General features: G+C 38.3%; 1 protein-coding gene across 1 annotated transcript in view; it reads left to right on the top strand.

The window, feature by feature from the left end:
• LOC143021744 (uncharacterized) overlaps positions 1-24134 on the top strand; it is a 231433-nt gene that overhangs the window by 130617 nt on the left and 76682 nt on the right. The window contains exon 13 of the mRNA XM_076179439.1: positions 17646-18737. Within this exon, the coding sequence (XP_076035554.1) occupies positions 17646-18737 (1092 nt within the window). The remainder of the gene's footprint in view (positions 1-17645; positions 18738-24134) is intronic.

Raw genomic sequence — 24134 nt, forward strand, 5'->3', positions numbered from 1 at the left:
ATATTTTGTCTGCTAGTTCTTTACATTCTTTTAATATCCAATTTGCTATTCCATCTGGGTCATGCAATTTCCTGACATCGAGGTTCATCATTTGATCATTTCTTTCTGTGTTACTATTATTTCCTTCATGGGGGGGGGGGGGTTACTTCTCTCCCTTCAACCTGTTGTTATATTTTTCTCTAGTGAAAACCAATTTGAAGTGTTTGCACCTAACTTCAGCCACTTCAGTGTCTCCTGTATATTCAATGTTCCCTTGGTGTAGTTTCACTATTTCCTGTTTGTTTTTTAGTTTCCCATTTACATATCTACAGAATAGCTTTGGTTGATCTTTACATTTTTCTATTATGTCTTTCTCATAGTTACATTTTTCTTCCCTGCATATTTTTACATATTCGTTCCTGTGATTAACATATATTTGCCACTTTTTAAGTTTCCTGTATTTTCTCCATCTCCTTGTCTCTTCTATCCTTTGCTTTGCAGCACCTTCTATTAAACCAGCACTTAATGTACATCCTTTCGTGTTTTTGCTTTGGTACATATTTCTCCACTCCTTTGTAGATCTTCCTGAGAATCATCCACTTTTCTTCCATTTGTGTTTCTTCTTTGTAGAATTTTCCCAGTTTGCTTTAAGAAAAAATATTTTAAGTTTCTCAAAGTCCATTTTGCCATGCATCAGTCTACCTTTTCTGTATTTCACACACCAGACTCGGTTGGAGCAAGACGTATAGATCGAACGCTCCGAACCGCTAGCTAACTAGCGAGACACGAGCGATCGACTGGAAGCGATTGAAAACCAGACATAGTTGTTTACATATACAGTGAAGTATAGCTATTAACTCGGTGTGACCAAAATGTAATTCGTCTTTGTATCTCCATTTTATTTATTTTTTTATCTATTTATTATTATTATCATTTTTTTTATTGCTTTTTTCATTAAAATGGAAACACCAAGAGACAAAGAGACAACCAAGAGAAGCCTGGAAGAAAGTAGAATAGAGACTCCACTTGTTGTTGTTAAGAAAAGGACCTGCCTCGCACAGACACCAAGGGAATACCAAAGGTTTGAAAGAAGCTTCTTTTCGGGGTTTGAAAGGGAAGGAAATATTATGCATAGAGGATTAGAAATGGATAGAGAACCAAGGTATAGAAATATAATGAGAAATAGAGATTTTAATGACATTTTGGATGAATTATTAGAACTCAAAAGTGAGTACAAAATAATGTACAAAGAAGTATCCATGCTAAGGAAAGCCAATGAGGAGAATAATAGGGAGATAGATGAGTTAAAGAAAGAATTAAAGCAATTAAAGGGAGAAAATGAAAGGTTAAAAAGTGAAGACAAATAAGAATGAGGCCTTGAAAAGGGAAATAAAAAACCAAATGAAAGAAGTGACTGAAAAGGTGGAAGAAAAGATAAAAGAAAATGACTTATAAGAAATAAAGCAGTAGAAAATTGAACAGGAAAGTCAAGAAATATCCATCAAGAAAATAATGGAGCAACAAGTCAAAGAAAATACCAGGGAAACAGTGATCCAAGTAATCAAAGAGAAAGGTAACTTAGTTAGGGACACAGTGGATAAAAAAAGATGCATCGTAATCTATGGCATTAAAGAGAAGCATGATGTACCCAGATATCAGAGGGAAAAGGAAGAGAAAGAGATCGCTAAGGAAATTCTGAAAGAATTACAAACAGATGAAATAGGCTGAGATCAGGAAATCGAGGAAACCCATAGAATGGGCAAATACTCTAAAGAAAAGCAATACAGGCCACTGTAAGTAAAGCTTAGATCTCAAACAATTGCAGAGGAAATGCTATCCAGAACAATGAAATTAGCTAATAGTGAACATTACAAAAATATATGGATAAAAAAAGAAATGAGTGAGGAAGAAAAAGAGAAAGAAAAAGAACTTAGGATCAAAGCAAATGAAAAGAATGAAAAAAGAACTGAAATTGAAAAAAACAAGTTTTCTTGGAGAGTGGTGGATATGAGGCTGAGAAAATGGTATATAAGAAAAATGGAAGCAAAGAAGACAGAAAAAGACGATGAGAAAGGAAATTAAAAATAGCTTATACTAATTTAGATGGAATGATTTCAGGAATGATTTAATTAAATGATTACCTGGCCTTAGAAAAACCAGACATAATGGAAATAGTGGAAACTAAATTTAAGTATACTCTACATCCCCACACTTTGGGACAAGGGGTAACTGCTGGACAAAGAATAGAAAGGATAAACAGGGTGGCAAAGTTTTAATTTTGACCAATAAAGATTTAAATGTAACAAAAGCAACTGAAGGAAAAAATAATGTAAAATCAACTATGATATAAGTTGAAAGCAAACATATGAAGAGTAGACATTTTTTAGTGGTGTACGTGCCCCCCAAAACACAATCCTGGACAGAAAGTGCTCATTCCAAATTATTAGAAGATACAAAATATGAATTAACTAATATACTGAAAAAAGAAAGAAAAAGGCATAAAAACATTCCCACCCATTCCATTCCTTAATACACTCCACTCCCCTCCACCCTCCCTCTTATCTTAGTACTTCCTGGATGACGGGTCATCCCTGCACCTTGTCCACTGCCCTGGGTCAGAAGCAGTGTCGCAAGACACAGCACATCCACAGCAAGGCTGCTTCATTAAATCGGCGACCCCCCTCTCCATCCCCCCATGCATAAAAAGAGAAGAGGGGGAGAAATCCCTTCGGGCTGCGTCAAAATTTTGCTCACACATATTACCTCACCTTTTCCTCTTCATTTAAAGAGTTCACTCTAAGCACCTCCCTACCTTTTTTCCCTTTCCTCTTCCTCCATCTATCCTCCACTCTCAACTTACCTTCCACCAAAAAATTATCTGATATTCCCCAAAGGTTGGACTTAAGTAGATTTTCCGGTTTTGAAAGTGAAAGCAATGGATTACTTAGAGTAGAGATGGATAGAGAACCCAGATACAGGAATATAATGAGGAATAGAGATTTAAATGACATCGTAGATGAATTATTAGAGCTTAAAAGCGAATACAAGATAATGTACCAGGAAGTATCAAACCTAAGAAAAGCTAACAAAGAGAACAATAGAGAGATAGATGAGTTGAAAAGGGAATTAAAACAGCATAAGGGTGATAATGAGAGGCCAAAAAGTGAGGATGATAGTAGGAACGAGGCTCTGAAACTAGAAAATAAAAATCAAATGAAGGAAGTGACTGAAAAGGTGGAAGAAAAAATCAAGGAGAATGACCTACAAGAAATAAAAAACAGTGGAAAATTGAACAGGAAAGTCAAGAAATGTCCCTAAAGAAAATAATGGAACAACAAGTAAAAGATAATACCAAAGAAACTGTAATTCAGATTATTAAAGAGAAAAGTAACCTAGTTAGAGACACAGTGGATAGAAAAAGGTGTATAGTAATCTATGGCATGAAAGAAAAGCACAATGTACCAAGATATCAGAGGGAAAAGGAAGAAAAAGTGATTGCTAAAGAAATACTAAAAGAGTTACAAACAGATGAGTTAGGCTGGGACCGAGAAATAAAACAGATAAACAGTATAGACCACTAAAAGTTGAACTTAGATCGCAATGAAGAGCAGAAGAAATATTATCTAGAACAATAAGATTAGCAAATAGCGAACAATACAAAAACATATGGATAAAAAAAGAAATGAGTGAGGAATAAAAAGAGAAAGAAAAAGAACTTAAGAATGAGGCGAATGAAAAGAAGGAGAATAGAACTGAAAAATAAAAAGAGGAGTTTTTTTGGAGAGTGATAGACATGAGGCTGAGAAAAAGATATATAGGGAAAATACAAACAAAGAAGACAGAAGGGGAGGAGGAGAAAAGAAACTAAAAATAGCTTATACAAATATAGATGGAATAATCTCAGGAATAAACTAATTAAACGAATTAAACAACAATACGAAATGAACATCGCTGATAAATCCAAAGAGAATCCCAAAGAATTCTATAGTTACATTAGAGATAAAAAGGTTGTTAGGAATCACACTGGTCCACTATTATCTGCTGACGGTCAACTTGAATATTCAAATGAAGGAATGTGTAATATCTTAAACAATTATTTTAGCTCGGTATTCGTAAACGAAACACCTCAAGGTGAATTCCAAACTGAAACCTGTGAAAAGTCTAGGGTAAACTTACTACGGTAAATATAACAAAAGAAAAAATTAAAAGGTGTATAGACAAACTCAAAGTTAATAAAACACCAGGGCCTGACAGTTGGCATCCAAGAATCTTAAAGGAAATGAAAAATGAGATTGTTGTTCCATTAGAAATTATTTTCAAGAAATCCATCATATCCGGAGATGTCCCAAGAGAATGGAAGCTAGCTAACGTTACTCCCATATTCAAAAAAGGTGACAAAAAGAAACCAAATAACTATAGGCCTATAAGTTTGACTTCAATCGTAGGAAAAATAATGGAAACTATCATCTGAGATGCTATCAAACATCATTTAGAAAGTAACCGTTTGATAAATGATAGCCAGCATGGTTTCAGACGGAAATGTTCTTGCGTGACTAACTTACTCGAATTCTACAACACAGTTATCTCGAATTATGACAAAAGAAACAATATAGATTTAGTATATCTAGACTTTGCAAAAGCTTTTGATACCGTCCCACACGAAAGACTACTTACTAAATTAGCTTTGCATGGAATAAGTGGTAGCCTATTAGGTTGGACTAGTAATTGGTTAAAAGGTCGAAAACAGAGAGTTGTTTTAAATGGAAAAACTTCTGGATGGAAAAGTGTTGCAAGTGGAGTTCCTCAGGGTTCCGTTGTTGGGCCACTTCTATTCATAGTATATATAAATGATATAGACCATGGACTAAAATCTACTGTTTCCAAATTTGCTGATGATACAAAACTGTGCGGAGTGGCAAATGATCACTCAAACCAATTAGATATTCAAGAAGATTTAGATCAATTACAGCAATGGTCTGAAAAGTGGCTAATGAAATTTAACACAAGTAAATGTAAGGTAATGCACATAGGTAAAAATAACAGTAAGTACGATTACAAGTTATTTGGAAATTTGTTAACAAAAGTGGATAGTGAAAAAGATCTCAGCGTAATTATCAGTAACGACCTCAAATCATCCAAGCAGTGTATTTCAGCCTCTGAGAAAGCAAATAAGATTCTAGGACTGAGTGCGCAATCTTTTGATTTCAAAAGTCCATCACTCATTAACAAGCTATATAAATCGTTAGTTCGTCCACATTTGGAATATGCTGTTTCCGTATGGTCACTGAATCTCATTAAAGACATTGACAGACTGGAAAAAGTACAACGGCGAGCCACAAAACTGATTCCAAATATAAAAAATAAATCATACAAAAATCGACTAAAACATATGAATCTGTTTTCCCTAAAAAAGCGTAGACTCAGAGGTGACTTGATACAGGTCTTTAAAATTCTAAAGGGAATTGACAACATCAAAAGTTACAAATTTTTTACATTGAATGAGAATCCGACAAGAAACAGTGGTCTCAAACTGTCCGGAAATAGATTCAATTTGGAAGTAGGTAGAAACAACTTTGCCAACCGTGTAGTTAATGAATGGAATAAACTTCCTGCAGAGGTAGTGCAATGTAGTTCAGTTCGAAGCTTTAAGAATCATTTAGATAAACACCTAAGCAAGATGCTGTAATGATTATAATTTATCTTATATTATTTGTTTTTGTTTTGTTATCATTTGTCTGTCTGATTTTCATTTATTATTAGTTATATGTCAATTTATTATTATTTACTATTTACCTGTTTGTTTATTATTTAACTATACCTATGCATTTATTTATGTATTTTATTTGTTATTTACATTATCATAGTTTTTATTTATTATTTTATTATTAATATGATTGTTTTTTTTCGCATCCGACCTAGATATGGATCAAAAGGTCTCCTGTCGGCATGCTCCGCCTTTGTAATCCTTTGTAATCTAGTCTTAGAAACACCAGACATAATGGGAATTGTAGAAACCAAATTAAAGTACACCCTAACACCACACACTGTGGGACAAGGTGTATACAACTGTTGGACAAAGAATAGAAAGAACAAACAGGGCGGAGGAGTTCTAATATTGACCAAGAAAGATTTGATTGTAACTAAAATAACTGAAGGCAAAAACAATGTAGAATCAATTATAGTACAAGTCGAAGGTAAACAAATGAAGAAAAGAAATTTTGCAGTGGCATATGTACCTCCTAAAACACAAGCCTGGACAGAAAGGGTTACTAGAAGATACAAAAGATGAATTAATTGAAACACTGAAAGATGAAGGAAATACAGTAATTATGGGTGGAAGAAATGACAGTGAAGGGGGGAGAGAAACACTGGGGCAATGTACTCCTTGACTTGACCATTGAATACACAATGACCCAATGGATTAAAGAAAATACTAGATACAGAGGAATTGAAGAACTCTCAAAATTGGACTTAATACTTACGACAGAACCTGAGATTATTGAAAAAATTGATTATAAAACTCTGATAGGAAAAAGTGACCACGTACTAATAGAAATGGAATTGAAAGAACAAGTGGACCAAAGCAAAAATGATAAACATAGAATAGGAAGACCTATGTATAACAAAACAAACTTTGAGAAACTTAGAACATTCTTTTGCAATGCAAACTGGGAAAAATTCCAAAACAAAGATACAGGGATAAAAGGAAAATGGAACATACTAAAAGAAATTTATAATGAAGGAGTGAACAAATATGTACCACAACAAAAAATGGAAAAGGCATACATAAAGAGCTGGTACAACAAAAGATGTAGTGAAGCTAAGGAAAAAAGAGACAAAGCTTGGTAAAAGTGGAAAAGAGATAAGAAACAAAGCAAATGGCAAACATACATCAAACTAAGAAACGAATATGTAAAAATACGCAGAGATGTAAAGAGGAATTATGAAAAAAAGATAATAGACAAATGTAAGGAAGAACCCAAACTATTTTACAAATATGTAAATGGAAAACTAAAAAACAAACAAGAAATAGAAAAACTGTGCCAAGATGAAAAAGAATATACAGAAGAACTGGTAATGGCTGAAATTATGAACAACCACTTCAGATCAGTATTCACAATAGAAAACTCGCCTAACAGTGTAGATAGAGAGAGAGAATTATCACAAGCAATGAAAGAAATAAACATAACACAAAAAGAAATCAGTGATCAAATTAAAACCCTTTATGTCAGAAAATCACATGGCCCAGACGGAATTGCAAACTGGATACTGAAGGAATGTATGGAAGAATTAACTGACAAAATATATAATATAATTAAATCCTCACTTAAAGAAGGAAAAGTACCATTGGACTGGAAAAGGCAAACATTGTACCAATTTATAAGGGAGGTGATAAAGAAGATCCATCTAACTACAGACTGGTCTCACTAACAAGCACAATAGCAAAAATTTGTGAAAGAGGTGTCAAAAACAGATGGGTTAAATACCTGGAAGAAAAATCTATACTGAACCCAAATCAATTTTGATTCAGACAAGGGAGATCATGTACAACAAATCTGATCTGCTTTTACTCAAGATTAGTAGACATAATACAAGAAAGAGATGGATGGGCGGACTGTGCTTTTCTGGACCTGCAAAAGGCATTTGATAAGGTACCTCATAGGAAATTAATAAATAAGATAGAATCAAAGGGTGGCATCAGAGGAAAATTATTGGAATGGATGAAAGACTTCCTGATTGGGAGGAAAATGAGAGTTGTATTTAGAGACAAATTCTCCAACTGGGAAGAAGTAAAAAGCGGTGTCCCGCAAGGATCGTTACTAGCCCCGATCATGTTCGCCGTATACATTAATGACATGAATGAAGGCGTGGAATGCTATATGAATTTCTTTGCAGATGATGCAAAATTACTTAACCTCTTCACTCTGGGGCACATCGCACGTCTGGCAGCATTAGCTGCCCGACGTGCGATGTTGCGTCATAATAATTGCATTATAAAAAATAAAGTCAGTGCTCAATCGTTCGTTCTCTTTTACCCATGTATTTTGATAACCATAGAAAATTGATGAAGCCAGTTTAGAGAGAAAGGAAATTATGTAGGTACAACTACAATAAATATAATCAAGATGCCAATGTCGGCATCATCGAGTACCCACTTGCTCCTTATGCTGCCTACGTAGGCAGCACCGTATGGAAGTGGTTAAGAAGGTAAAAACGGAAGAGGACTGCAACTCATTGCAACAAGATCTGGACACGATATGGAATTGGACTCAAAAGTGGGAAGTGAAATTTAATATAATGAAATGCAGTATAATGGAACTTGGAAAGAGTAAAAACAGAATGTCAAAAGACTACAGAATTGGAGAAGAAAAAATAAAAAAAGCAAACTCTGAAAAACATCTTGGAGTGATGATTGGAAAGGACATGAAACCTGATAAGCATATAAATAAAATATTCGGAGAAACCTACAACTTACTGAGTTCAATCAAAATGGCATTTGCTTATATGGATGAAGAAATGATAAAGAAAATACTAACTACACTAATAAGACCAAAACTTGAGTACTCAGCATCACTTTGGACACCCAGTACCAAAAAGAATATTAAGAAACTAGAAAGATTACAAAGAGCAACAACCAAACTAGCACCGACTCTCGCCAAACTAACATATGAGCAAAGACTATCCAAACTGAACCTACCAACTCTGGAACATTGCATGTTGGGAAAAAGGATTGTGGTACTCCCCAAGGCAGGCGTAGCTCCTCTTGGGGATCGGTGCCACCTGCGTAGAGCTGATGGCCAGGGGTGGTTGCTGCTGTTTGGCCCCCAACTCTTGGGGTTGAGGGGTGGTCCCACGACATAGACGCTGCAGCTCCAGGACCAAACAACACAACATACACTCTATAAAGGATTTGTGGGAAAACCCAGTTTCAGCTGTAGCATTCCTTGGGGAGACGGGACTGCTCGGACAGACAGTCTAGGGAATGACAACAACAACTCTGGAACAAAGAAGAGAAAGAGGAGATTTGCTGACTATCTACAGAATAATGAAAGGAATGGAAGTTTTAGACAGGAATGACCTGTTAGTGTGGGACAACGGTAAAATGAGAGGACACAGAAAAAAACTGAAAAAAGATAGTTATAGAAAAAACTTGAAAAGGAACAGTTTCCCACACAGAGCGATTAATACATGGAACAATTTAGACAACAAAACTGTATGTGCAAACACTATACAAGATTTTAACCACTTCACTCTGGGCCAAAATCTTGCGGGCAGCATTAGCTGCCAGATGTACGATGTTGCGTCATAATACTCGCAACATAAAAAATAGTCACCGCTTATATCAATCATTCTCTCTTTCACCCGTGAATTTTGATAACCATAGAAAATGTGATGAAGCCAGTTTAGAGAGTATGTCAGTTACACAGGGACAACTACAATAAATATAATTAAGACGCCGATATGGCAGCCTCGCGTATCCACTTGCTCCTCATAGGCGGCACCGTATGGAAGAGGTTAAGATAAAACTTGATGCGGAGAGATACAAAGACAGGTCACCACGAGCATAGCTCCCCTCCTGTATATTACAACTAGGTAAATACATTCAAACTCCTTCTCTCTTCCTCTCTTTGTTCCATGTTTCTGCCCCATAGAGTGCTGTTGGGACAATCACTCCTTCATACAGTCTCTTCTTAGCATCCATTCCCAAATGTCTATTCCTCATTACACTTTTTAATACACCAAGGCATTTACTCGCTTCTCTCAATCTACATTCTACCTCCACCTCCAATCCACCTTTTCCTGCCACATTTGCACCCAAGTATCTAAAACTATCCACTTCATCCAGTCATTCTCCCTTAATGCTCACTTTCACCACTTGTACATCTGATCACCTTACTTTACCCACATTTATCTTCAGCTTTCTTCTTTCACACACTCTCCCAAACTCTGTCACCAACTTCCTCAATCCCTTCTCCTATCCTGCCACAAGCGCGGTGTCGTCCGCAAACAAACAGCTGGCTCACCTCCCACTTTTCTCCATTTTCTTTAACCATCTCCAATCCTTGACCCACCACCCTTGCATTTACCTCTTGCACCACCCCATCCATGAACAAGTTGAACAGCCAGGGCGAAATAATGCATCCCTGATGAAGTCCCACCTTTACCTCGTACCACTCACTCTCTCCATTTCTAATCCACACATGCTCTACTACTCTTGTAAAAACTCTTGACAGCTCCCAGAAGCTTTCCTCCAATGCCGTATATCCACAAAACCTCCCATAGTGCCTTCCTGTCTACCCTGTCGTAAGCCTTTTCCAGATCTATAAAAGCCCAAAAAACATCCCTCCCCTTTCCTATAGCTTTCTCACATATCTGTCTTACCACAAAAATCTGATCTACACAACCTCTGCCTGTCCTAAATCCACACTGTTCCTCACCAATTATTCCCTCTGTTCCTCTCCTAATCCTCTCAATCAAGATCCTCCCATAAGCCTTCCCAACTACACTTAACAAGCTAATCCCTCTGAAACTACTACACTCACACTTGTCCCCTTTTCCCTTGCAAAGTGGAACCATACAGGCACTCCTCCAGTCCTCCGGCACTCTACCCTCTATCCAGCAAACATTTAATAACCTCACCAGCGAGTCCACCATCACTGTACCTCCTTTTTTTAGACATTCTTCATGGCATTCATCCAGACCAGGTGCCTTACCTGTTTTCATCATCTTAACAACTGCCTTCACTTCATCCTTCCTTATTTCTCCTCCATTTTCCTCACTCATCATGGTCATTTTCTTAGCACTTCCCACTGCAGCTATCTTTCCCTCCCTATCCTCCTTTACATTTAACAACTCCCTAAAATATTCTGCCCATCTTCCCCTTGCTGCCTTCTCTTCCATTATCATCTATTCATCTGCACCTTTTACTTTTTCTTCTCTACTTGATTTGCCTCTTCTTCTCTTAATTTCTTTCCAAAACATCTTTTTATTACTTTCAAAATTTTCTGTCATACTCTTACCCCATTTCACATCTGCTCTCCTCTTTACCTCCTTTACCTTGTGCTTTACTTCTCTTTTCTTTTCTTTGTACCTCTCATATGCCTCCCTCGTCCTATTTTGTAACCAATCTGTGAAAGCTCGCTTCTTCTCTTCTACAACCTTCTTTGTTTTCTCATCCCACCATTCACTACCCTTCCCTCTATTTCCTCCTGTCCTTCTTGTGTTCCACACACCATCTTTGCACACTTTGTGACTCCCTCCTTGAACCATGTGACTCCCTCCTTGAACCATTCCCATTCTTCCTCCACTCCTAGCTCTACTCTATCCTTCACTCCGTCCCACTCCTCTCTCAGCTTTTTCTTGCACTCCTTCTCCTTTTCCTTTTCATTTAAAGAGTTCACTCTAAGTACCTCCCTACCTTTTGTCCTTTTCCTCTTTCTCTATCTATCCTCCACTCTCAACTTACCTTCCACCAAAAAATGATCTGATATTCCCCCACCCTCTCCCCTAAAGCACATGTACATCCTTAACTCTATTATACTCCTATCTACCACTACATAGTCCATTAACACTCTATCTACCACCCTTCCATCCACCACCCTCTCCCATGTGTACTTATGCTTGACTTTCTTCTAATACACTGTATTTGCTATCATCAACTCTCTTTCTAGACACATCACCATCAATTCTCCACTATGATTCTTTCCTGGAACTCCACATTTCCCAACCACTCCATCAATTGGTTCATTTCCTACCCTAGCATTAAGGTCCTCCAGTACCACTACATTGAAATTTCTCCCTAATTCCTCTATGCACTCATTTAAATTCATCCAAAAATCCTCCCTTTCTTCTACACTCTTCTCACTACTAAGCCCATATGCACTTACAAAAACCCACATCTCCCTTCTCAGTTTCACCTTCATCCACATTATCCTTGAGGAAACCTCCTTCCACTCCACTACACATTTACCTATCTCTTCACTTACTTGTATAGCCACCCCTTCTCTCCCTCGCCCTCTCTTCACTCCTGATAACCTCCCACTTACACTCCCAAACTTACACTCGCCCTTCCCTCTCAACTTAGTTTCACTCAAAGCCAACACATCTATCTTTCTTTTCACAAACATACTACCTATCTCTTCACTTTTACTCTCATCTGTACCACATCCACGCACATTAAAAAACCCAAACCTTAGGGTGCTGGTTGGAAAACTCCTAGACCCTCTTATGCCTTTACATTTTTTAGGAATGTCCCCTGTGGGGCTACAGGGAGAAGGATGCCTTCTCCCAATCCCTGTCCCTTTTTTCTCGCCTCTTACTATTCAAGTGGAAATACTTGGTGGCAGTATTCTTTTGCCCTCACCACAGGGAAGGTAGGCAAAAAAAGAAATGAATATTCAGAGAAATTGTATAGGACAGTAACAAGGGGTTGGGGGATAGCATAACTGAGGGACAGTCGTAGTATAAAAGTGTCATCATTTCTCTATGAACAGAGTTTTCCTCTATCACAGACAAAATGATGTGTAGCTCTGGGTCCGTAGAGGCGCCCCAGTAATTATGGGTGACTAATTCAAAACCAATCAGTTCACTACATAATTTGCTAGAAAAACAGAGGATGCAGCAGAGGTTCGTTGGTTGGGTGAAGCTGTAAATTGACCTTGTTATTTACTTGATTTTCATTTATTATTACTTATCTGTCAATTTATCATTATTTACTGTTTACCTATTTGTGTATTATTTAACTATACCTATGCATTTTTTTTTTTTTTTGTCTTATTAATTAGTATTTATATTATTATATTTTTTCTTTATTTCATTTATCATTATCATAATTTTTTCACATCTGACCTAGTTATGGACCAAAAGGTCTCCTGTCGGCATGTTCCGCCTTTATAATCCTTTGTAAGAAATATGTTGGGAAGAAATGACAGTGAAGGGGGAAGAGGAACTCTGGGGCAATGTCCTACTTAACTTGACCATTGAATACACAATGACCCAGTGGATTAGAGAAAGTACTAGATATAGAGGCAGTGAAGAACCCCCAAAATTAGACTTAATACTTACGACAGAGCCTGAGATTGTCGATAAAATTGATTACAAAACTCTGATAGGCAAGATGACCATGTACTAATAGAATTGGAACAAATTGAAATAAATTTTGAGAAACTCAAAATATTCTTTCATAACGCAAACTGGGAAAAATTCCTAAACGAAGAAACAGGGAGGGAAGAGAAAAGGAACATACTAAAAGAAATTTATAATGAGGGAATGAATAAATATGTACCACAACATAAAATGGAAAGAACATACATAAAAAGCTGGTACAACAAAAGTTGTAGTGAAGCTAAGGATAATAGAGACAAAGCTTGGAAGAAATGGAAAAGATACATGAAAACAAACAAATGGCAAATGTACATCAAACTAAGAAATGAGTATGTAAGAATATGCAGAGATGAAAAGAGAAAATATGAAAAAAAGATAATAGATAAATGCAAGGAAGAACCCAAACTATTTAACAGGTATGTAAATGGAAAACTGAAGAACAAACAAGAATTAGAAAAAATGCACCAAGGTAAAAATGAATATACAGAAGAACTGGAAATGGTTGAAATTATGAACAACCATTTCAAATCAGTATTCACAATAGAAAACTCACCTAACTGTGAGGAAATAGTGAGAGTTATCCCCTTCAATGAAAGAGATAATTGTAACACAAAAGGAAATCAGTGACCAAATTAAAACCCTTGATGTTAGAAAATCACATGGTCCGGACAGAATTGCAAATTGGATACTGAAAGAATGCATGGATGAATTAACAGACAAAATATACAATATAAATAGATTCTCACTTAAAGAAGGAAAAGTACCACAGGACTGGAAGAAGGCAAACATTGTACCAATATATAAGGGAGGAAACAAAGAAGACCCATCTAACTACAGACCAGTCTCACTAACAAGCACAGTAGCAAAAATTTGCAAAAAAGTTGTCAAAAATAGATGGGTTAAGCATTTGGAAGAAAAAACTATATACTGAATCCAAACCAATTTGGATTCAGGCAAGGAAGATCATGTACATCAAACTTGATTTCCTTCTACTCAAGACTAATAGACATAATACAAGAGAGAGATGGGTGGGCAGACTGTGCCTTTCTGGACCTACAAAAGGCATTTGATAAGGTACCACATAAAAAACTAATAAAGAAGATTGGGTCAATAGGTGGCATCAGAGGAAAATTATTGGAATGGATGAAAGATTTGATAGGAAAATGAGAGTAGTAATTAGAGATAAATTCTCAAACTGGGAAGAAGTGATAAGCGGTGTCCTGCAAGGATCAGTACTGGCCCCAATCATGTTTGCCATATACATTAATGACATGGATGAAGGTGTAGATTGTTATATGAATTTCTTTGCAAATAAGAATGACTAAAGAAGGTAAAAAGGGAGGAAGACTGCAACTCGTTGCAACTAGATTTGGACAAGATCTGGAATTGGACTCAAAAGTGGGAAGTAAAATTCAATATAAAGAAGTGTAGTATAAAGGAATTTAGAAAGAGTTAAAACAGAATATCGAAAGATTGCAAAATTGGTGAAGAAGAGGTGAAAAAAGTAAACTCGGAGAAAGATCTTTGAGTGATGATCAGCAAGGACATGACACCGGATAAGCATATTGATAAAATATTCGGAGAAACCTACAATTTATTGAGGTCAATTAATGTGGCGTTGGCTTATTTAGATGAGGAAATGATAAAAAATATTCTAGCTACACTAATAAGACCAAAACTTGGACACCCAGTACCAAAAAGAATATATAAAAACTAGAAAGAATACAAAGAGCAACAACAAAACTAGCAACAACTCTTTCCGAACTGACATATGAGCAAAGACTGTCCAAACTAGAATGACCAACTTTGGAACAAAGATGGGAAAGAGGAGACTTGTTGACTATCTATAGAATAATGAAGGGAATGGAAGTCTTAGATAAGAATGACTTGTTAATATGGGATAATGGTAAAACAAGAGGACATGAAAAGAAACTAAAAAAGGATAGTTACAGAAGAGATCTGAAAAGGAACAGCTTCCCACACAGAGTGTTAGATACTTGGAACAAATTAGACAATGAAACAGTGTGTGCAAACACTATTCAAGATTTTAAGAAAAAACTTGATGCTGAGCGATACAAAGACAGGTCACCACAAGCATAGCTCTCTTCCTGTATAATGCAACTAGGTAAATACAGGTAGCACAATACTGATGCTACCCTTGGTGTCGGGCACACTTATCTGTGTGAATACAAATCCCTTGGCAGGAACCCACTAGATGGTTCCATATAGATATAGATTGGTACATATATATAACAATTATAATACATTAGCAGGAACCTGCTCCCACTACAAAGTCTAGCATTCCCTGAAGTGCTTCAAACTATGTTCAGATCCTCTGTTTCTGTAATCACTCCTAGAGTTTATAATTTCTGTTATTGCATTCCTAATGTCATCACATAGACTAATTGGTTTACTTTCTTGATAACCTTGTAAAAGATAATGTATCTCCCCTAAGTCCATTGTTTCTTTAAGATCTTTGTATAGCTTTTGCACTCATCTAGTCACTGTTGTATACCAATAGTGCAAATGCTATTCAAATGATAGCCTGAGAAACTTTTAACTTGTTACTAGATCTACTTTCTATCCAATCTGAATCCTTCAACATAGAAATCATGTCCTTAGATCATCTGTCTGTTTTTGCTAAATATTCTTTGTTCCATTTGTTTTTGTCTTTATCATTCTAACCAAAGACCTGATAGGATCCTGATCACACTTTCATGTAAAGTGTTTAATTTTTTCTTCATTTGTTTGTATATTTTCCATTTGCTGGAAGTTTATTATAAGCCTAGCATTACCCTTCTCAGGATCTACATTTTCTTTCAATATTTCTATCTTTTTCCTTTCATCAAGTATGCTTTTGTCACTATTAGTGTATCAATTATTTTAATCTTTTTACCCTTGTTGTATTTTCTTCCCCCTAAATGTGAAGTAATAACTTCATGATGGAGAACTTCCATGCCCATTCTAACTCTAATTACAAGTATAATACATGTGAATTTCTACCTTCTCTGTTGATAATGTTGATTTGAATCATCTCTTCAACTTGTAGTTGTCCCTCAACAGGTACAGGCACACACCTCAGCAACACATCATCCTTGTCATCCCTCATTTTCACTAGCTCATCCTTGTACCAGCATGGGGATTTGTGTCCACTGTGTGGTCCCATATATCATTGGTTGGAGTTCATGAGTAGTTGCTTGCATTAATTTTGTAGATGAATTATCTTGTTTTGTTTCTTCAGAGACATTGGATGTGATGAATGTTTGAATGCACCAATTCACTTCACATGTGCAAGCATGTATAGTTGCACTAAATTCTTTAGGTATGGTCTTCTTTAGTTGCTTGCATTAGGTGTTTCTCTTTGGAGATGTTTTAATTGTATGTGTTGAATGCTCTTCTTTGGAGACATTTTAATTTATGTAGTTGTATTTACCTAATTGTATCTTATGGGACGGGGAGCTATGCTCGTGGTGTTCTGTCTCTGTATCTTACCATTTCTAATTTGATCTTAAATTCTTGTATTGTTTTTGCACACACTATTGTTTTGTCTAGTATGTTCTACACATCCACCACTCTGTAGGGAAAGTTTTTTTTTTCATGTCTCTTCTATTACTGTCCTTTTTGAGTTTCTTTCCATGTCTTCTTGTGTTTCTCTTATCCTAATTTAGTAAGTCATCTCTATCAAGGGCTTCCACACCTCTCATAATTCTGTAGATGGTCAACAAGTTGCCTCTTTCTCTTCTTTGTTCCAGAGTTGGTAGTTCTAGTTTTGACACTTCATATCTTCATATGACATTTTTATTTGTGTGCATTCTTTCCCTTGCTGCTGCTACTGTTACCTCTCTTGCCACTGTAAGCCCTTTAGCCACTGTAATCACCCTTGTGGTCCTCATTTATGGATATGGCAACTCGCTTCTTTTAGTTATAATCTTCTGTTTAGGAGAATGAAAATGTAATCTTCTGTATCTTGCATTAATTCTTATACAGCATACTCCAGAAGTCTTTTCAAATGAATCCCCTGGGAGCATGTATACAAGATCCTACATGAAATTTGCAGTGATGTAGTGATTTCCTTAGTACAATGATCTTTAACTCTATATTTAAAATCCTCCCCAAAGGGTATAATCTTACAATTGTGAACCAATTGGATTTTCTCCACCCTTTCAACAATCACATTTTTTGTTTCAAATCTTTATGGCAATATTGTTTACTTAGAATAATATTGAGTCTCTGCATAATTCTCACGTAGGTTACAAAGGAATGTCATATTAGCAGTACACTCGAGCTCCTGGGCTCTTATTTATAAATAATCATTTTATTACCTACACAAGGTGGAAAGCAGACTCAGGCAGCTCGCTCAGGCTTGTTATTTTATAAACAACTTACCTATAAAATGCAACAACCCATCCTCTACTCCTCTTTCTACCCTCTTTTCTACCAGCCTCTTATACTGTATATACATATAGAAATAGTAATAATAATAGTGATAACAATAGCAAGAAAATAGATAATACCTGCACATTATAGATCATTTAGAGTGATTTATGTAATTATTTTTTCAGCAAAATGCAGAAAAAGAAAGACACGAAGCAAGAATGACCAAGATGAAGACGGAGCATGAAACAGAAATGAAGACATTGAAAGAAGAGTACACACACACTCTGAAGGCCTTGAAGCAGGAACATGATGTCAATTTAAAAGAAATGAAGGAGAAATTTGCAGTTGAACTTCAAGTACAAAAGGATCATTTAGAGATGCAACTGACACATCTGCAGATGAGCTATGAACAGAAAACCTCACAGGTCATGCGAGCAGAGGCAGAGCCTGAGTCCATGTCAAGGGTATCAGGTGATCAGAGTGAGAGTGAAAAGGAAGAACCTAATGGAAACAAAACAGACCAGCAGACATTTGATGAGATTCTAGAAGAACTAAGACAGAGGAGGAGAGCCTTAGAGGAAGACCTTCAGGAACTGAAGCTTCACGAGGCCAAAGTAAGAAGTCTTAAGGAAACACAGGGTTCTCCAGAAAAACACAAGTCCTGTGGTGACACCTGCAGCCATGAAGCTAAATATCAGAGAATCAAATCAAAGTATACCTCTCTAGTGAAGAGAATAAAGACTGAAAAGGCCAAAAAGAAAAGCATGCCAAATAATGTTCTTGAGTTTGACAGATCAACAGAAGAAAAACTGAGCTTAGAGCCAAGTGGAATGACCTCAGAAATGGAAAATAGGTCAGAAATGTCTTCCAGTCTTGTTTCTAGTCCTAAGAACATGGGAAGAAGACTCACTCTGCAGGACCTTGGGGTTTCCAGTGAGGACGGAGACCTAGGAGCTTCAGCCATCATTAACAAATACTTTGACCCAAGGGACCATGCAAAACAATTCAGTAAACAGACAGAATCTGTCACTGCAGGAGTGCCAAGTTACAGAAGGAAGATTTCATCTGTGCCCCTTAAAATGTCTCGAGAAGCATGGATGGAGGATGAGCTTATGACACAGGGCAGAAAGGTACTTGAGCAAACAGAGCAGTTCCTTAGGGATCACAAAACCCCAAATGAAAGCTCTTTCCATCTGGAAGATGTCACCATGAATGATATTAAGAAAGAAATGGACCGACAGAATGCAGCCTTCAGATTTATCAAGGACTCAAAGAAGGTGAGGAAGACATTTCTGCATTAGAGCATATATAGTATCTATTCTTCATTTCTCTTGGCAGATAGTTACTTGCTCCATTGTTGTTGTTCTTGTTCCATAGACTGTCTGGCCAAGCAGTCCTGTCGCCCTGAGGAACACCACAGCTAGAATGGGATTTTCCCATAAATCCTATTCCAAGGCTTTTTCCCCCTTACAAGGGAAAAAAGCCTTGGAATGGGATTTGTGCTGTTGTTGTTGTTCCATAGACTGTCTGGCCAAGCAGTCCTGTCGCCCTGAGGAACGCCACAGCTGGAATGGGATTTTCCCACAAATCCCATTCCCATATAGAATAAATATTGTGTTGTTGTTGTTGTCGTTCCCTAGACTATCTGAGCAGTCCCGTCTCCCCAAGGAATGCCACTGCTGAAACTGGGTTTTCCCACAAATCCTTTGTAGAGTGTATGTTGTGTTGTTTGCATGCATGATTGTGTATAATGCAGTCTTCCATTATGTGTTGTATGGTATGGGGTGAAGTGTTACATCCTGGGCAGCTGTTCACAATGCAGTCATCCAGCCTCTTCTGGTAGCTTAGAAGTGCTGGGTGGTGGCCGCACTGCAGTCTGGCCAGGTGGACTCTGTCCTTTCGTGGGAGAGAGGATTCAGAAGGGTGGATATCAGGGGGTCTGGCATGCAGCAGTGTGTTGTCTTTCGGTGTGTTAATGGAGCGGTGAGTGATATGATTATGAATATGTTTCCAGAGGCTGGTATTTGGTGGTTGTGGAGGAAGAGAAGAGAGTATCTGTGTGTGATACAGGTCTTTGGGTGTTGTTTTAATGTTTCTTGGTGTGTGTGGGTGTTCTGCTATGTAGTATAGCGGGTGTGATGTGTTTGTGGTGGCTGTGGCAAGTGTTTGTGTGCCTCTCATGTCGAGGTGGTCCTTGACTTTGAGGACTTTTGTTTCATGGTGTAAATGGTCTGTAGGTGTTGTATTTGTGCAGCCTGTAATTGTTTTTAGAACCTTGTTTTGTATGATTTGAAGGGTGTTGTGGTGTGTCTCACTGAGATTAGGAGCCCATGGAGGACTCGCATAATTCTTCACTGAACGTATGCATTGTTTGTATATTGTTGTATTAGTTTCTTTGTTTTGTCCAAATGTTGTTCCAGTGATTGACTTAAGTGCGTTAAGTCTAGGTGTGCATTTGCTTTTTTATGTTTGTGATGTGTTGTTTGAAAGACATGGATGTATCGTATGTTACACCAAGAATTTTCAGTGTTGTGTGCAGTGGCGGATCCAGGATAAAAATTTGGGGGGGGCTAACCTGAATTCCTTCCTCTGAGTAGTCTGATGTATCAAAAGTCTGAGGTATACTTAACTTAATAATGTTTTTCAGATTTTTCTGTATTTTAGACATAATAGAATGTATACTTGTTTTATATTGTTACACGCTTGTGCTAGTCAGTGATAAGGCACTGGCACGCGTATACTCTCGCATAGAGAGAAATTATTGCAGGATCCGTGTGTAGTGTTAGTGCACATGGACTCATGGAAGTAATGAAAAATAAAAGTAGCTTTAAAAATCAGAAATACAAACAAAAACGTGTATGAACTTCTGAACCTGTTAATAAAAGTATCTAAATTACATTAATAACACACAGCATTGTTCATGGGATCTCACACGAACATCAACCTCCTGTTTTTTGTGGCAAATACATTGATTACACTGTCTATTTCAATATTGATTTCATTGTGAACGCCGATTAGCGCCAGGCCGTTGAGGCGATCTTGACCCATAGTATTCCTTAGGTAGGTCTTCAGTCGCTTCAGGGTTAAAAATGAATGCTCGGGCTCTGCGTTCGAGACTGGGAGCGTGATCAAAACTCAGAGGAGCTTGGCCAGGTTCGGATACATTCGGGTCTGGGCGTGGGCAAGGGCATCTCCAATGGATTTGAACTTCATTGTTGTTGAATACCAGCGCTCTGCTTCCGCCCTAACGAGGCTCAAGGTCTCGATGTCAGCCTCATAAACCTTTGCCGCTTCCAGTACAGCAGCAACATCTCCGTCAGCGCTGCTGAGCAGATTCATGATCTTGAAGCCAACAGGAATAGTATCATTCCCGAACCGGGTCTGCAGCTCGGTCAATACATGGTCGAGGAATGGGACATATACAGATCTTCGGTAATACTTCTCAGCTGTCTGGAAGGGTAAATACGCTCGCTGCGTTTGGCGCTTGCAAACTCAAGGTACAGGAATGGTGTCATGTGATGAACCGTTCTCTTGGAGGAGCCCCTCTGCCTTCTTGAAGATGTCCTGGAAGCTGGTCAGTGCACTTTCCCGGGTCTTGTTTAGATGCGTCACCACATCACCAATCGTAGCGTACGTTGAGACTAGATCGACCATAGGGGACTGCAGGGCTCGGCTCGGCTCCACAGTGTGAGCTAGCACAGACTCAGCGACGGCGAGACCAATCAGAAAGCGTGGCTCTCGGATTGCTATTAGTAGTAGTCCCGCCGCGCCGTTGCGTCCGAGTTGCTCTCGTTCTCCAGAAAGACGGCAATAACTGGCAGGAATTCCATAAACACAATGACTGAGTCGTGTCCAGTAGCGCAGAGGCTGACCAGCTTCTTCCGCTTCGTGGACGTGTGGTCTTTTACGAGCTCAGTATCCTCCGTTCTTCAAAACTGAATATTTGAGCCACAGGTATGTTGAGCACCAGGTAGGCTGGAACCGCCTCTTTTGACCGCCTTCATAGCTGAATGGAAGAGCCTCGATAACTGGGACTTTCTGGTGGATGATGTCCACCATCTCTGCATCTGTTCCCTTCTTCCCCCACGAAATCAGCAATGTCAAGTCGAGGGTCTTGAGAAGCTGTCACTGCAACTGTGCCGTCTTCACGTGACGAGTGGGGGACCTCGGCAGTCTTGGCTTCCTCCGGAACACTTGCCTCTGTGGTGGCATTATCTATCACACATTCAGGTCGTCGCTTGAAAAATGCAGTGATCTTGGCGGGTTCCCCTGCTCACTTCATTTCACTGGACCTGCCAGCCTGGCAGGGGCAAAAAACAAGTATCTGACACAGGCTTATTTTCATAGAAGAATTCTGCCACAAACATAATCTCAAGTAAGGTCTCTGGTAAAAATTATAGAAGGAAATGGAAGAACATTGTGGAGAACTGCTAGATTAAATTAAATATACATACATACATACATATACCAAGGCTTTTTCCCCCTTACTAGGGAGGTAGCCAAAAAGGAAAAGGCATAAAATCATTCCCACCCATTCCATCCCTGAAAACACTCCACACCCCTCCACCCTCCCTCCCATCTCAGCACCTCCTAGATGACGGGTCATCCCTGCATCCTGTCCACTGCCCTGGGTCAGAAGCAGTGTCGCAAGACACAGCACATCCACAGCAAGGCCGCTTCATTAAATCGGCGACCCCCCTTCTCCGTCCCCCCATATAAAGGGGGTAGTGTGTGCGTCAAAATTTTGCTCACACACACTACCTCACCCCCCATCCCCCCGTTTCATTCCACCTCATGCATCACAACATCTTCCATATACAACCATTCTCCATTCACCCCTGTCTTCTGTCCTCTCCCGTCCTTCCTCAACAGACATCCCCTCTTCCCCTAAGCCCCCTTCACCCCATCCATCCACCTCATCCTAGGACATCCCCTCATGTTCACTCCCTCCACATCTGCCTTCCATACCTCCTTTACTAGTCTTTCTTTACTCATTCTTTCCATGTGTCCAAACCATCCTAATACTCTTTCATCAACCCTATCTCCCAGCTCCTTTTCCACCCCTGTTCTCCTCCTCACCGACTCATTTCTCACCCTATCTAGCCTAGTAACCCCCATCATACTTCTCAAACACTTCATCTCAAACACACTCAAGCTCCTTCTCTCTTCCTCTCTTATGTTCCATGTTTCTGCCCCATACAGTGCTGTTGGCACAATCACTCCTTCATACAAATGCAAAGAGCAACCCAAACTATTCTATCGGTATGTGAATGGTAAACTTAAAAACAAACAGGAATTGGTGAAACTATGCCAAGGAAACATAGAATACACAGAAGATTTAGAGATGGCCGAAGTCATGAACAATCACTTTAAATCTGTTTTCACCAGAGAGAAAATACCGAATTGTGACATAGACAAAAACAAGAAATCTCCCCTCATGAATGAGTTTACAGCATCACTAAAGGAAATATCAGAACATTTATCAAGGCTGGATGTCAGAAAATCACATGGCCCGGACGGTATTGCAAATTGGATTCTAAAGGAGTGCAAAGAAGAACTAACAGACAAAATACACATCTTAATAAACAGCTCACTCAAAGAAGGAAAGATACCCGAGGACTGGAAAAACGCTAACATTGTACCAATACACAAAGGAGGAAACAAAGAAGAACCCACCAACTATAGGCCAGTATCACTAACAAGCACCATTGCCAAAATTTGTGAGAAAATAATCAAGAATAGATGGGTAAAACATCTGGAAGACAATGACATATTAAACCCAAGACAATTCGGATTCAGACAAGGAAGATCATGCTCCACAAACTTAATATGCTTTTACTCAAGACTAATAGACATAGTGCAAGAAAGAAATGGATGGGCTGATTGTGCATTCCTAGACTTGCAAAAAGCCTTTGACAAAGTACCACACAGAAAACTACTAAAAAAACTGGAACACATAGGAGGAATACAGGGAAACCTACTAAAATGGATAGAGGACTTTCTGACTGGTAGAAAGATGAGAGTAGTGCTCAGAGAAAAATATTCAGACTGGAAAGAGGTGATCAGTGGAGTACCGCAAGGATCTGTGCTGGCACCAATAATGTTTGCTATCTATATGAATGACATGGATGAGGACGTGAACTGCTACATGAGCTTCTTTGCCGATGACGCCAAACTGCTAAGGAAAATAGAAACTGATGAGGACTGTGAAGCACTGCAAGAAGACCTAAATAGGGTATGGAACTGGAGTCAGAAATGGGAAGTGGACTTTAATACTAAGAAGTGTAGCATAATGGAGTTTGGAAAAAGCAAAAACAGAATATCAGGAAAATATACAATTGGAACCAAAGAAGTAAAGAAAGTAGGATCCGAAAAAGATTTGGGAGTAATTATCACGAACGACTTGTCCTATGATATACAGATTAACAAAATTGTCGGGGAGACTTACAACTTGCTAAGATCAATAAAAGTGGCGTTTACATACTTGGACGAAGACATGATGAAAAAAATATTGGTTACATTGATAAGGCCTAGATTAGAGTATGCAGCGACATTGTGGTCCCCCAGTACCAAAAAGAATATAAAGAAAATAGAAAGAATCCAAAGAGCAGCTACAAAAATGGCACCTGCACTTGCAAACCTATCATACGAAGAGAGATTGGCTAAACTGGAGT

The sequence above is a fragment of the Oratosquilla oratoria genome, chromosome 42 (genome assembly GCF_046742065.1).
Source record: "Oratosquilla oratoria isolate Oo_2021 chromosome 42, ASM4674206v1, whole genome shotgun sequence".
NCBI lineage: Eukaryota > Metazoa > Arthropoda > Malacostraca > Stomatopoda > Squillidae > Oratosquilla > Oratosquilla oratoria.